At 39.9% G+C, this 16,204-nt stretch overlaps 2 protein-coding genes across 2 annotated transcripts in view; one reads left to right on the plus strand and one right to left on the minus strand.

Annotated features, from left to right (window-relative positions):
* Positions 1-16,204, plus strand: part of LOC110383583 (gelsolin) — a 253,645-nt gene that overhangs the window by 185,324 nt on the left and 52,117 nt on the right. The window lies entirely within an intron of this gene.
* LOC110382619 (cholesterol 7-desaturase nvd) lies at positions 1,151-15,487 on the minus strand. The gene is made up of 9 exons (XM_064043289.1): positions 15,395-15,487; positions 6,906-7,205; positions 6,294-6,477; positions 5,700-5,885; positions 4,880-5,052; positions 4,142-4,247; positions 3,636-3,757; positions 2,845-3,015; positions 1,151-2,278 (listed from the first exon to the last, which is right to left on the minus strand). The coding sequence occupies exons 2-9, from the start codon at positions 7,158-7,160 to the stop codon at positions 2,114-2,116; spliced, it is 1,362 nt and encodes a 453-aa protein (XP_063899359.1). The 5' UTR covers positions 7,161-7,205; positions 15,395-15,487; the 3' UTR covers positions 1,151-2,113.

Raw genomic sequence — 16,204 nt, forward strand, 5'->3', positions numbered from 1 at the left:
AGTAATTTTTATTTTTGTTTTTACATAGATTTTCAACCTCGTTTCATTTTTAAACTGAGTTTTCAAATAAATGAACTTTAATAGGAACTTCTTTATAATTTGATACTCATATGTGCGCGCCATTTTGTTTTTAAATTTCCTCGATGAGGTGGGATGAAAAGTTACGTGTTGCACTCGAGTGCAAAGATTTTTCACCTTGTGCTCTTTTGATTCCCTCGCTGTCGCTCAGGATTCTAATTATTGAAACACTCGCTACGCTCGTGTTTCAATTTTAGAATCCTTCGCTTGCTCGGTCATCAAAATTAAGCCCGCGGTTAAAAAGCAACTTTGCACTCTTGTATAACAAATAACTATTTTTAACCTTGGCATTTTGGCAAAGGTCCAGTAACGTAGTAGGCACAGCGCCATCTATCACTTTCTTGGAAACCATATTTTTTTGTATTTTCAAATATAATTGACGTCATCTTTATAGGCTATAATTATTTAGAGGCTATAATTTTCTTTTAATCAAACTTATTCAATGCTTGAGTTAGTTAAGGTATGTAGGGTAAGTGGTGGTTGTAGATACCTACCTATATAAATCATTTTTACTGTAAGTTTATGTTAATATTGCATCTCTACTGTAATATACAAATTACATTGTATACAAATGTACATATCAAACAATGTTTAAGGTTCTTCTAACCTACAGACAGACATGTGTTGCTGGGGAGATTATTGCGCCACTTCTTCTTCCCAGCAAAAACACATAGGAAGTGGTGAAGGGCGGACGTTTTGGGGGCTGTCTTTAAGTCTTGCAGTCAAGTTTGAATAAATGATTTTTGATATTGACTTTGATTTTATATTTCAGAAACTGACAAAGCAAGCACAATCAAGTATAAAGATGAGGATTTAATAGAGATGGTAGAAGGCGCGCTCAAACAAACTGACAAGAATAACGACGGATACATAGAGTATTCAGAATTCAGAGCTGTCACAGATGTCAATGTCAATTAAAAATCAGTACATTTGTAAAGGTAAAGTTATCGGCACGGATCTTGAGCTCTGACCTACATCTGCGCAGAAGTGATTTATTAGCAAAGAACCAATCCCGAGTGACGGCTATGACGATGCGCTGCGGGCCAATCACCGCTTTAGCCCGCCCCCGCGCCTCACTTCATACCACAAAAGGGACTCAAAAAATTACTTCTGCGTCTGCGCAGGTGAAGGTCAGAGCTCAAGATTCGTGCCGATAACTATAACAAGATTCACAAGACTTAATTTTGTATTTTTTATTTAAATAAAAGTGATTTAAGTAAATATTTCTATGTCAAACTTGCTAGATTTTTTTACAATAATGTAATGATTATAAGATTTCTTGATACCTAGTCACTTAATAAGGATGAAATTAAGCTTATGGTGAGTGAATGCTTTGACTGGTTGCGAAAAATTAAAAAAAAAACATGTTTGCCGTCACTAAACTATTTATTAAAATTAATTGTACAATTTGGCATCACGGTCGTGTTTTTTTATGTCAAACAATAATCCTATTTTATCAAATAGATATCTTTATATATAAATTAAATTGTTCTTAATTCTTAACACACAAAGTTAGTTTCACAATCTCTGCATAAGAATATTACATTCATAAATAGAATAGATGGTTTTAACTTAATTTAATTAAACAAACGCTCATAAAAATAATAAAAAACAAGTCTCGTTGGTCTACAGACTCCAATCTATAACTTTCTTGACTGCAACATTCTAGTTTTAAAAAACTTCTGCTACTCAACAATAGATGGCGCCTAACTCAATTTTAAGCTTATTTTAATAAGTAGGTAATCGTGTATTTCGAGTATACGAGATAGAGTTAGATTCATATAAATTATATCAATATTTTAATCTTTCATCGCAAAATTAGCTTATTTTAATTAATTAACATTTAATTAAAGTCAACACTTTTGATTTCAAATAGGCCTTTGCAGTCTTTTATGAAACGTCACACTAGTTTCACGGTTCCAAAGAGTTGGTCTCATGGAGAAGAGCCGGCAAGAAACTCAATGTCAATGATATATTTTCTTTCTTTTAAAATTACGGATAGATACGTTATAGAAACCTGCAGTTAATAGATAAGTTACCAATCCAGTGTATTTTGATTAGCGTCCCTAAAAGATATGCTATGTTCACTGTAAAACTGTGAGAACCAACTCCTAAAGGCACGAATAGTTTTGTCCGTTTTGACGTAAGCGGGGGCAGAGACGAAACGTTTGCTATTCCAAATTGTGATGTCGCGTTCGAACTGTGGAAGAAAATAGAGTTTTATGAGACAGTGAGAACAGACTTGTTATTGTATATCTATATCAATATTATTAAGATGAAGATTTGGTTTATTTCGATTCATGTTTGTTTCTGGGTGTGCTTGAACGCGCTAATCTCAGGAATTATTGTTCCGATTTGAACTCTTTCAGTGTTAGGTTAGGTAAAGTTAGCCCATATTTTATCGTGTCGGAATGATAGACGTTTTTAATTTAGCCAGGTAAGGCTTTTTATAGCAAGTATCTGGTATGTAGACAGGTACTCAATATGTAGCTTGAAGTCAGTTCCCAATAGTCTAGTTTGGCAGCTCATGGGTATATACCTATATTTCTTAAAGAACCATTTCTTTTGCCCACTATTTCACTAGGTAGCATCCTGAAGGAACTACTTCCCGCACATGGACAAAAATTCTGTATCTATATGTTAATTTGATAAATAAGACATAGCTAATTGCACCAATTTTTATGGAAATTCATCCAGTACTTTTTGCGAAACACACGTCCATACATAAACTTTCCTAATTATCATATTTTTGCAAATCCTCCTTACCATAGCTCCCTCAGACTTGACAAGCAGCGCTGCTAGCGGCGCGTTGTGTGTGGGCGAGTACATGCGATGCACCACGCGCTGCAGAGAGGGCGCCAGTGGCGTCACCGACTGGGAGACTAGGATAGGACCCACTGGGGACTGCATGAAGAGACGCACGTGGCCGGGACCTATCTGCGAAGGAGGGAATATGGAATTTTGTTAAGCTAGCCTTTGTACATAATCTTTCTGTATTGTATACGTGATTAATTTTGTCACCCCTGGGCCTTGGGACATTGTGCTTCGCGCTTTTGAAACCCGATATGCACACCAGGCAGAAGCAGTCTGCAGACAGTTGCACATATGTTGAATAGATTCAATGTATATGTACTTATATAGTTGCATGTGTAGGGTTAAATATGTATTAAACTAGAGTGCGTTTAAAACGATGCTATACGCTTTTTCTATTCTTCTTTAAGGCGGTGAGGATTTTAATAGAGAATACAAACAATTCCTGAAGCTTTTGAAATCTACGTTCATAAGAGAATCTTAGCGTGCATGTAGCTGGAGCAAGTTAACATGCGCAAGTGACAAGAGCACGCGGGTGGGTGTTTTGCTTTGGTACATGTGCGAGTCACTAGACGTTTTTAAAATGCATGTAACCTGCGCATGTGCCTCAACATGCACAAGCTACTTGCACTCTTAAGCATATTGTGGACAAACAGAATCTTCACTGATAAGATGGTCTAAATTATTAGTAAAAAGGTCTAAAATACCACGTAGAAACGCAAAATGACGTATGTATATTAGCTTACCTGTGTAACTTTAACATCTATATGACAGAGATGACACTTCATGATCTTGTAGTCATGTGTCAGTGTCATGGACGCCATGTGGTCGTCGCCCTTCGTCCAGCTCGCTGACCATACGTGACGACCTGGAAGTTAGGTAGGAAATCTTGTTGATAATGTGTTATTAACTGAGAACCACTTTCCGAAACTGAGTAAAAAGAAGACTAGGTCCTTTCTCAGGCTCTATGTGTGTAGTTCATTTAAATAGGTCAGGTCTATAGCTTTGGCGTGAAGAGTCCTAATGATATTATATTTGTACTGCCATTAATTTACAAAGGCGACAGTGACGGTCTTCAGCGCTTTGAAACCAAAACTGCTGAAGTGATTTAAATTAAATTGAGTAAGTACCTACCCTGGGTAAACGACACTGGGAAATTTTTATCCTGGTGTGTGAAGTAGTTCACTGGGGACCCAGACAGAACACTTGGGATTGGGACCAGCTAGTAATTAGGTATTTAAATTAGGCTTACCTATCAAGTCATACAGTAGTGGATATTTCTCTCCTAAACTAGAAACTAAAGATGGCGAATGCACCGCATTCAAGTGTGCCACATCGGCACCATTTTCTGGAATTTCCTGAAATTCATAATAATCATCACTTTAGTTCGTATTTACAATCTTTACTTACACTATAATAATATCTGATTTACTGGACCGATTTGAAAGATTCTTTCACTGTTAGGAAGCTACACAATCTACGATGAACATGGGCTATGTTTTATCTGGGTACGGGAAGCAGATTCAGTGGCACGTGGGTGAAACCGCATGGGACAGCTAGTATAAACCCGAAGATTTTGTTTGCTGGAACGTGCTAACGTCCTGAACAACTGGCTTGAAGCTAAAGACCATAGGAAAAGACTAAGCTGATGACAATGACGGATTTAACAGCATCCACCAGCTGATCCTAAATGAACTTTTTTCCGCACATGAATAAAAAGCCTATTTACATTATTCTGATACATAATCTATATTACTGAATCTAGACTAATATTCTAAAGCTGAAGAGTTTGTTTGTTTGAACGCGCTAATCTCAGGAACTACTGATCCGATTTGAACAATTCTTTCGGTGTTAGATAGCCTATTTATCGGGGAAGGCTATAGGCTACTTTTTATCCGGGTTCGTGCAGAGGTTCCCACGGGATGCGGGTGAAACCGCTGGCAGAAGCTAGTCTACCATACCTACCTACTTTCAGCTTTTTATAACTTACTTGTATATGAGCGCTAACAATAAACTCGTTTCTCCCTCTATACCCCCAGTGTTCCAGCTCGGGCACCTCCTCGATGTTCCACAGCGGAGGTCGGTCCTCCGCGTCATACCAGAGCCAGATAGCGCCGTCACGTTCTACCGTCGACCATTGCTTTATTGATACGCCTTTTGGGGCTGTTGGGGAAGACAATGTTGGGTATTTTATATGTGTTAGTGGAAATACATGAAATTCATGGAGTACAATATACTCTGTTTTAGGAGGCACTTAACTAAAGATACCATAATAATCTTGATATGACATTTACACAAATAGATATTGCACAAGGAGACTGGTAGGTACTTAAATTAATGATTCAATTAAAAGATAGATAAGTGCCTATTCAAATGGTGCATACGTAAGTATTTCGGGTCAGGATCAGCCACATGGGTTGATCGATCATAAAGTTAAACAACGTTTGAGCGGACGATCAGCGGGGTGACCATTTTATCATGATGAGTTTCGGAAGGCACGTTAAATGATTGGGTACTGACTGTCAATTGAACATCTTTGAATGTCGTTACTGATAGTCAAAAGCCAGAAAGTCTGACAACCAGTCTTACAAAGGTAACATAGCTTAAAATAACTGGGTCGAATGGAAGTTCTCTCGTGAAGCGACTGAAACTAAGGGTGGAAGCTACGTAATATAAATGATGCCCTTCTAACCGTGTCGTTGAGGTTAGATAGGCAGTTGCTCCATGTAACACACTGGTACTCAGCTGCACCCAGTCTAACTGGAAGCCGACCCCACCATATTGCTAACCTAGACAGAGGAATAACTTACCATTTTCAACTCCCGGAACACTAACACAAGCGCCATTTTCTCCAAACCTCCACTTATGGAAAGGGCACTCGATGCAGTTGCCACAGACATTGCCCCCGACAGCCAGGTTTGCCCCCAAATGAGGGCAATAAGCGTCAACACAGCGAGCAACGCCGTCTTCTCCACGGTAGACGCAGAGATTTTGACCTGAAAAGAGTTTAGTATTGATATTGAAAGTAAGTTTTCATGATAAATCAAAATATTTAATGAAGTTTAGTACTTATAGATCTGTATATTAAAGTTTCTTATATTGTTTTCGTAGAAAGGGACAGCAGCAAAACAATTTCAGTATAATATGCTTGAAATGCTTTTGCTACTCGACAATAGATGGCGTATAAACAATGCGCAATGGATGTGTTTGTTTTAAAATTAAGGATAAAGAAGCATGATTAAATTGAAACTAGAGGTTACGACAAATACATTTTGGAAAAGGATACAAAATTTTCCATAGTGTTCTCACATACCCATGCCATTCTCCAGTTTCTTAATAATATTCTTGTCACCAACACTTTAGTTTCAAAATACTTCCGCTACTCAACAACAGATGGCGCTCACCTAAAGCATCAACAGCGGTAACTCCGCCAACTTTGAGTTCCCTGCTCTCTGCCACTGCAAACCAGCCATTAGGGTACGGTGGGGGGATTTTGTTCCCCATCCGTCGGGTAGCCTGGGCCCGGGATATCCGCCTGTCCCTATCCGGGCCTTTTGCGATGTGTTCGAAACCGATTTCTGTTAGTTCCTGTAAAGTTAAAGGAATTAATGGTGACATTATTTTAAAAAAATAAAAATCGCACTAAAAATATAAGCATTCGAATTGATAACCTCCTTCTTTTTTGGGAAGTCGGTTAAAAAGGAGCTCATAAGTTTTTCTACTGTATAGATAGTATTGTTTAGATTTTAGACTTACAAAATATATTCTAGTTATTTAGGAGTTCGTTAGTACCTACATATGTACCACATATAGACACATATTTACAAAAAACTTCAATACCTACTTAATTTTTGGGAGTTAAAATTATTTATAATGTATTATTGTTCATAGGAAAGGAATTGAACCTTTGACATTTGACATAGGTACCCAGTGGGCAAAATATAAGTTGTATAGGTATTAATAATTTAACGTGTTAAACTTAAAATAATAATTAAAAAAAATGCAGTTATACTTACTTTTTTATACAACAGAGGATTAACATAACTTCTATAAACAACGAAAAACAAAAAAGAAACAAAAACACAAAACAATACACAGCCACTATTTTCAAAAATAAACTCAAAAATTGTTCTTATAACGTTGAAAATTATATTCAAATTAAATAATAGGAAATCTCTTAAAAACTCTTTGCTCTTCATTGCGTTTTGACATTCCGAAAATGTCAGTTCCTTGTTCAAAATGCTGTCAACGTCATTTGGGCAGGAAGCCATTTTGGTTTCGTGAATTTGTGATGGTCCGTTGATAAATGGAGATTTCTGGAAAGAAAGAAAATGGTCATAATTATTACTTGTATTTCTATAACATATTGCTGGGGATTCTTTCCCGTAAAAGCACATAAGAAATGGAAAAGGGCGGGCTTAATACTACTTAATTCCGAGTTTTAAGTACCTTTTTTTTACAACGACGTCAAAAATCATCAAATGACCCCTCCCGCTGTGGGTTAGCAGCGGTGAGGGAGTGTCAGACTCTTACTGACTAAAAACCGTCGTGTTCCGTCGTAGGCCTTTTATGTACCAGGGCCGCGGTATCTCTTACGAACAACCCGCAGCTGTTTTAAGTACCTACGCATGTTTCTATGGGGACTTTGTTAAGTTTTACGAGCACTAAAAAAAATGGTTCCCGGATTAGTTGTTAATTTCCACCACGGAGGACGCTACGATCGCTTTTGTACCTACTTCTACCAATTTTGCACGAACCGAAAAGGACAATTTTACGCAACACCATTATCCGGTCCAAGACGTGGTTCGATGTGGGCAATAAGTCTGCAAAGTTGAAGTGGGATTGGGCGGGTCACATCTACAGAATGCACCCGGACAAGTGGGCCAACATCACCACAAACTGGATCCCTGACGATGGAAGGCGACCAAGAGGAAGACCAAGAAAGCGGTGGATAGAAGATTTAGACAGCTTCCACAAGGACTGGCCACAAATAGCGACCAATAGGAAAAGATGGATGGCTATGGGGGAGGCCTTTGCCTTTGACAGCATAGGCTAATAAAAAAATTAAATAAAAATGAAAAAAGGAATCAGACTAAAATAAAAAAAGTGCAAATAGCCATCAACACAACCACCTGGTGCCTCCTGCTATAACGCGAGGACCAGCCATCGCCCCCTTCGTACATTTTTGAGGGAAGGGGACAACCCGACCCCCATCGCTACCGCTGGCCATACCGTCTAAGGGAGCATGACGTGCTTGCAGCTATTCAACAAAAGTAGAACATGTAACAAGTGCTGTAGTTACTAGCAAGCCATAAAGAAACAATGCTAAGCAAATTTAACAAAATTACCCAAAATTAATCCTCATACTTGAGAGGTGGTTCTTTACCCACTAGGCCACCACGACTTCAACCAAATCATCCCATCTCAATAGATTTTCAACCTTAGCATACTGCACGTTTTATGACGCCATTTTTAATGAGAACTCTTGTATCTATTTAATAATTAATAATTAATTACGCACATATTTACATGACCTAAAAATAAACTTATTTGTATGTAATACTAATATATACAACCTTAACACAATATTGAAAGGTTTATGTTCGATCGGTAAAAAACAGACTCACAGCCAATTTCTTCATTAAAAGTAAAAGCCAAAGTAATGTCATAAAGTAAAAGTAACGGTCAAATCCGTTTTTTCTATTAGTTTTGCTGTTACTTTAGCCTTGAAAAAACGAATTTGACCGCTACTTTTACTTTATGACATTAATTTGGCTTTTTCTTTTGATGAAGAAATTGGCTGTTAGGTAAGTTTGTACAAACAAACAAAAAATCGATTTTAGTATCTACATGGATAGATTTTGGTATATTATAACATAAGTATAATATTACGAGTACATTATAGATTTTAAAAACTAGCTGTTCCACGCGGTTTTACCCGCATTCCGGATGCATACTTCTGGAGAAAAAAAATAGCCCATGTTCAGAGCATTTCGAGTGTAGCTTCCAAACAGTGAAAGAATTATTTAAATCGATTCATTATATCCGGCGCCTATTGGATGCAAACAAACAAAAAATTAAATCTTTCCTCTTTATATAATAGGTACTATTTTCCGCCTGCGGCTTCGCCCGCGTTGAGTTCGGTTATATCGTGTTTCCAAGAAAATTCTTCATGTTCTTTCTCAAGGTCAACTCTATCTCTGTACCAAATTAAATTAAAATTAATTCAGTGGTAAGACGTCAAAGCGTAACAGACAGACAGAGTTACTTTCGCATATATAATATTAGTAGGGATTTACGCATATCAAAAATATTCAACCACGCACAATTTTGTTAAAGGAAGTGAATTTTTAGTACATAATCATCAATTTAGTATACTCGTGTAGTATCAAATGACAAACTAGTGTTGATTAGTGTACCGGCCTTGCTGTGTCAGCTATTTGGCTTGACAACTCAAGATATAGGTCAATTTGACAGGTCCGTACATAGGCTAGTTTTTAAATCGTATTCGTCATAATCGAAGTACTATTTTAAGTCTAAGAGTACGCGTGCACTACAACCTTTTAAAAGGCCGATTGTTTAGGCTCAGATATCAGTATGAAGATGAATATAAAAAGTAGGTAAGTAGCCGGTATCGGATCGACTGAAAACTTATAGGTTATCTGTCATTGCTGATCTATAAAACGGTAGTGGGATTCTAAATCTATGGCACCTATGGTGAGTGGCACCTGGAGCCCGATTCGCGAAGTTAATAATGTCAAAATCGAATAGAAATTGAATCGCAATATGATCGCAATAGCAGTTTTAACTAGAGTTGTAAAGTGACCGTCACGTTATATGTGACCGATTAATCTGACCGAGCATATTGGACATTTATCCAATTTGACCGGTCACTTATTGTCATTTATTGTCAGCAACGTCAGAATCGTTTTTTTTGTATAAAAATAGAATTTATTAGAAATAAACGTTTTTTCTTTCTTTATTTTATAAAACTACGGAAGTTTCAGAATCATCGAAGCTAACCAAATGTCATTCATCGATCTTTAAGATAAGATTTCGCCCGGCGGGAGATGTCGTGCGGTGTTCCGCAGGGGACGGTTCTGGGCCGCTCTTGTGGAACATCGGCTACGACTGGGTGCTGCGCGCCGACCTCCCTAGCGGCGTCAGCGTGGTCTGCTACGCTGACGACACGTTGGTTCTGGCACAAGGGAGGTCGCAGCAGGAGGCGGCCGAGATAATGACGCGCGGGGTTGCGACGATCATCGAGAGGATCTAGCTGCTGGGCCTGGAGGTGACCTTGCACAAATCCGAGGCCATGTGCTTTCATGGGCTTCGGAACGCGCCACCTTCAGGCTCCCAAGTCACGGTGGGGGGGGGTCCCATCGGCGTCGAGAGGGCGATGAAGTACCTAGGACTCGTCCTCGACAGCCGGTGAAACTTCGTTGAGCATTTCCGACGTTTGGGCCCCAAACTGGAGAAGGCAGGTGCTGCCTTCAAACGGCTCCTGCTCAATCTGGGAGGCTCAAACGCCCCCTGCCGTAAACTCTAGGCGGGGTCATGCAGTCCATGGCCCTTTACGGGGCCCCGGTATGGGCACGTTCGGTACGGCTGCGTGCTGTACATTACCTGAACGTGCCCCAAAAGGTGATAGCCATTAGGCTAATCCGGGGGTACCGTGCGATCTCCTGCGAAGCAGCTGGCCTACTTGCTGGACTGCCACCGTGGGATCTGGAGGCGAGAGTCTTCTTGCGCCTGTACGACTGGCGCGAGGAGACACTGCGCCGGGGGGAAACTCCGCTGCCGCGGCAAGTTGTCGCGCAGCGGGCGGAGCTCCGGCGCGATCTCATGGTGGCCTGGAGGGAGCGACTGTCACAACCCAGTGCAGGGCACGCCACCATCGTGGCGGTAAGTCCCCTCTTTGAGGAGTGGCTCGGGAGGAGTCATGGCGCCCTCACGTACCGCATGACGCAGGTCCTCACCGGACACGGTTGTTTCGGGAGGTACCTGAACCGAATCGGTCGTGAGGAGGCGCCCGGGTGTCACCACTGTGCGGACAGCCCCGAGGACACGGTGGACCACACAGTCCAGGTGTGCCCCGCATGGGAAGGGCATCGCTGGGTCCTCGTCGAGGCTTTAGGCGGCGGCGACCTCTCGCGTCCGGCCCTGATCCAGGCCATGGTCCGGGGCGAGAGGGAATGGGATGCCGTCGCCTCCTTCTGCGAAGCAATCATTCTCGAGAAGGAGGGGGCGGAACGCCAGAGAGTTCGCACCTCTCATCCCAGCCGCCGTGCTGGACCAGGTAGACACCACGGGCGCCGGGTGTCGCGAGATGACTCACCGTAGATGGGTCTGTGGGCGGTGAGTTCCGGTGGCTCATCGTCCCTCTGTCTACTTAGACGACAGACCCGTGTCGACGGCGCGCGTTGCTCCACGCGCTTCTCAAAGAGATGTCAGCAACCCCAGAGGGGCCCAGTTGGGCCAAGGCCTGCCGGGGCTGCGGGTTGTTCGAAAGAGTTACCGCGGCTCTGGTACATAAAAGGCCTACGACGGAACACGACGGTTTTGTCAGTAAGAGTCTGACACTCCCTCACCGCTGCTAATCCACAGCGGGAGGGGTCATTTGATGATTTTTAACGTCGATAAAAAAAAAAGATTTCGCCGACACTCTATGATTAATGATTTGTCAGTATACATCAATAAAAATAAATACGTACTTGAGAGTCTATCTTTTTAAAAGGTTATCTATGCACTATGTTGGTTTAGAAAGGCAATTATAGGTATTATTTCACATTCATAATGTTTTTAATTTGCTTGAGACGAAAATAATAATTGTACCAAGTAAAAAATACTTATTTAATATATCTGACCAGTCTGACAATAAATGTCCAATGTGACCGGTCATTTAATAGTAATTGACGGTCACTTATCGTATGTGGCGGCAGTTTACAACCCTAGTTTTAACCATATCGGGCATTGTGCTACTAATTATAAGACCAATCGTATTCCAACGACATTCGATTGGTTTGCGTGTGGTCTGCTATTTTGGTGATTTTGGTCTATACGGTAGTTCGCTCTGCAATCATATTGCAATCGTAAATCATTTGCAAACAAAATGATTCATTATTGAATGACAGAAAAGGATAAAAACGTTTATTTCAAAGAAAAAATAGCGGAATGCCACATTCGCTTCAATCGTAATTTGGTCGTGATTGGATCGCAGTCGAATATGAATCGTATGTCGCTTAAGTAAAATTAGGAGAATCGGGCCCCAGATCTGTGGAACGGTGGGATTCTAAATCTATGGCACCTATGGTGAGTTGGATCTGTTAACTGTAACGATAACCGAACGAGTTTCAGTTGTCAAATCGCTGATTTGACCAATGGGCGGCAAGTCTAAGGCTGGTTATGGCTTGGTTATACATATATACTTAAATAGTGCATCTCATTCCTTGTGTCCTTTACAATATGTATACTAAGAATCTATAGTTTTTATACAATAAAGCCGAAGAGAGAAGAGGTTGTTAAAAAAAAGATTTCATTTTCATTTTTGTTTTTGTTTGTTTTAACGTACTAATGTCATGTTGTGAGGAAGGTGCTGAGTATGAACGTGGACGGATATAGTGGAAGAGGAAGACCAAAGAAACGATGGATGGATTGTGTGAAAGTAGATATGGTAAGAAAGAATGTTACTTGTGAGATGACGGCAGATAGAAGAGTATGGGAGAAAAAACATGCTGCGCCAACTTCAAATAAAAAAATGGGATAAAGGCAGGAGGATGATGTAAGATAGGCTACTTTTTACCCTCGTGCCGGAAATAGTTCCGCCAGGAAACGAGTGACACCGCTGACGGAAATTAGTCCTTAATCATTACCTTACTTAATAAGTAATTATTTTTAAAAATATTTTTAAAGTGAAGGTAACCCCGTCTGTCGAACTTCATGCCAAGAGTACTGAACCGATTTTAATTAAAGGTTTACAAATAGCATGCCTGAAAAAGGACCTAGGCCGTTTTATCTGGTTTGGGAAACTTTTTATCTTTTTGTTATCTTTATCATTATTAGTAGTACATATTTAACAAATTAATGCCCAAAATCAAGGAAATAGGAAAAATAGCTATATTAATTGTCCTCAAAAAAATGTTTTTTTTTTAGGTATCCTACAATAGCGTCCACGGCCGATTTCGGCCACGACGGCTATTCATTTAAGGAGATCAGTCAACTACCCAGGACGTATTATAGTGCACGAGCATTTGCGCAGACACAGGTGCACTCACTATTCCTTCACTCTCATAACTCGATGGGACAGCAATCCGACACCACCGGAGAGAGATCACAAGCAGGACCGACATTAACGTGCTCTCCGATGCACGGGTGTATCAATCACCAACTTCCAGATTGCTTTGTACAGTTATCGCGAAATATAACTTCTATTTGTTGTGAATTTAATTTTCGTGCCAATGTTACTGAGAAGCTTTTGAACAAATGCTCTGGAAGTCGGTGGCAAAATAAACATGGCAACAAATAGAGTGCGACTTTTTCCATTTTGTGTTTGTAAAGTCGTATTAAATAAAAGTTTTTTTTAAGTTCCCATAAATAGCTATATACGCATGTAGGTGGATAGGTGTATCGGAGGACACGTTAAACTGTAGGTTATGGCTATCATTGAAACATCTTTGGCAGTCGTTACTGGTAGCCAGAAGCCAGTAAGTCAGACAACCAGTCTTACCAAGGGGTATTGGGTTGCCCGGGTAACTGGATTGAGGAGGTCAGATAGGGCAGTCGCTCCTTGTAAAGCACTGGTACTCAGCTGCACCTGATTAGACTGGAAGCCGACCCCAACATAGTTGGGAAAAGGCTCGGCAGATGAGATAGTAGGTACTTGAATAAGTTATCTATGAATCCTGAGCTGTTGTGACATGGTGTTTAATCAATAGATAAGCAAGATAAGAAAGGCTTTTGCGCTATAGTAAGTTGTTATAGTACGTATAATGTAGCTTATTAGCTTCCGCCAGCAGTTTCACCCGAGTACCGTATAAAATTCTCCACATACGCACACGAAAAAATACATCATCTGTGAAAATTTCAGCTCTGTAACTATCACGGATGATGAAATACAGCCTGGTGACAGACTGACGGACGGACGGACAGAGGAGCGAAAACAATAGGGTCCCGTTTTACCCTTTGGGTACGGAACCCTAAAAAGCCTATAGCCTTTTTCGATCAATGGATTATAACACTGAAAGAATTTCTTTAGATTTGCTTGTTAAAACAAACAAACTCTTCAGCTTTATATAAAATGTAGTTAGTACATAGTTTAACTATTTACCCATAACAGAATTACATAGGCTTTTTATCCGGGTGTGTTTATTGGTTATATCGGAAAACATATATTTACGTAATGTGAAAGAAACGTCATGTTGATCTATATTTTTCGCTGAATTTGCTAATTTAGAAAATATCGGAATAGGCAAAACATTTCCATAAATAGAAAACAATTACAAATAAAATATAAATGCGTAATTATTTTAGTATGAATTTCGTATCCAATTAGGCCCAAGTTCACGGACAAATACACCTCAGTTTTCTTAAAATCACTGTTTGCAGGGGTACCGAATGTTTTGTGCAATTGTCTGACAGGATTCTCAGCTCTGCCAAAAACGGTCGGACCTAACTATTTATTTTCACGTTCAATTTTCAAAAAAGCGTCAGTTTTTCGTGAAATCTGACGTTCATATTACCGGTGTACTTAGGTCAGAAGGCCTACTATTCCCCGTTCTATCGTTTTTTTGTGCAGTTGACAAATGCTATAAGTCAGTACAAACAACGCTATTTTCCCTTGAAAACTATCAGCTTTCAACTGCAAAAAAGTCCGTATCTCTATATAAAACTTAAAAAAAAAACTCACCTATCAAATATTAAAACGTCATTGTTGTCAAAAAAGCGCGCGAACGTAGACGAAATAATAAGTGTTTAAAAAATGGCACAGGACGCGTGCGCATTCAGCCACGCGAGGCGCGCTACTGCATACATCCTTAAACCTTATTGTCATTTATATTCGATAGAGTTTTTATTTACAGTTTTCGTGGGCCCAGTCTTGTTATATAAAAACGAATCCCCATACCCCTTGGTCACGGTATCACGCGTGAATGTCTAGAATGATTAAGCTGACAATTAGAGGGGAGGTAGCTTAGACCCGGGAGAAGGACATAGGATAGTTTTTGTCACTATCCGGCTCCGGGAAGTAGTTATCTCTTGACGCGGGTGAATCCGCGGCGGAAGCTAGTTTAGAATATATCCGAGTTCGCAGAATATTTCCGTAATTAGAAAACACACTTATAAGATAATTAGGTATTTTATTGCAAGTTCTTAATTATGAAGTTTTGTATCAATACCGGATAATTACGGCCCAATTATCAGTATCTTATTGCAATACGATTTTTTTTTACAATACCATACCGACCAATTATTAGGTAATTAACAAAACAATATTAAAAAAAAAACTCACCTGTCAAATGTCAAAACGTCATTGTTGTCAAAAAAGCGCGCGAACGTACCAAACTGAAATGGGACACAGGACGCGTGCGCATTCAACCACGCGAGGCGCGCTACTGCATACATCCTTAAACCTTATTGTCATTTATATTCGATAGAGTTTTTTTTACAGTTTTCGTGGGCCTAGAACTTATTTTTTATGTACTGTAGGCTAATGGCGGGATAGCCTGACAAATAATTATGTTTCTCAAAAGTACATTAAGTAATAAATTAGTAAGTGGTAGTGTCGTGGTGGCCTAGTGGGTATTGTGGGTAAAGAACCAACCGCTCGAGTATGAGTGAGTGGGTTCGACTCCAGGTCAGGCAAGTACCAAAGCAACTGTTCTAAGTTTGTATGTACTTTCTAAGTATATCTTAGACACCATTGGCTGTGTTTCGGATGGCACGTTAAACTGTAGGTCCGGTTGTCATTTGATCATTTTTGGCAGTCGTTAAGGGTAATCAGAAGCCAGTAAGTCTGTCAACCGGTTTTACCAAAGGGGTATCGGGTTGCCCGGGTAACAGGGTTGAGGAGATCAGATAGGCATTCGCTCCTTGTGGCACACTGGTACTCCGCTGCATCCAGTTAGACTGGAAGAAGACCCTAACATAGTTGTAGCTAGGCAAATGATATCAACATAAAATAGTTACTTCCTTATTATTCATTATTTTTACACTAAAGTGAGTTTCCGGGATTCGGTTAAAACAGTAGGAAAAATGGTAAAAGTATATTATAAACTACTATAAAAAATATTATCCTTCTATTACTTTTATCAGACTTGGC

The sequence above is a fragment of the Helicoverpa armigera genome, chromosome 31, assembly GCF_030705265.1.
Source record: "Helicoverpa armigera isolate CAAS_96S chromosome 31, ASM3070526v1, whole genome shotgun sequence".
Taxonomy (NCBI): Eukaryota; Metazoa; Arthropoda; class Insecta; order Lepidoptera; family Noctuidae; genus Helicoverpa; species Helicoverpa armigera.

What these genes read in the sequence shown, in the direction of transcription:
- LOC110382619 (XM_064043289.1), bottom strand. Translation starts at nt 7,160, where the DNA reads ATGGCTTCCTGCCCAAATGACGTTGACAGCATTTTGAACAAGGAACTG. An exon ending in ATCCTCTGTTGTATAAAAAA is followed by an intron (nt 6,478 to 6,905) that starts GTAAGTATAACT and finishes TTAACTTTACAG; the next exon opens with GAACTAACAGAAATCGGTTT. An exon ending in TGTTCCGGGAGTTGAAAATG is followed by an intron (nt 5,053 to 5,699) that starts GTAAGTTATTCC and finishes CTTCCCCAACAG; the next exon opens with CCCCAAAAGGCGTATCAATA.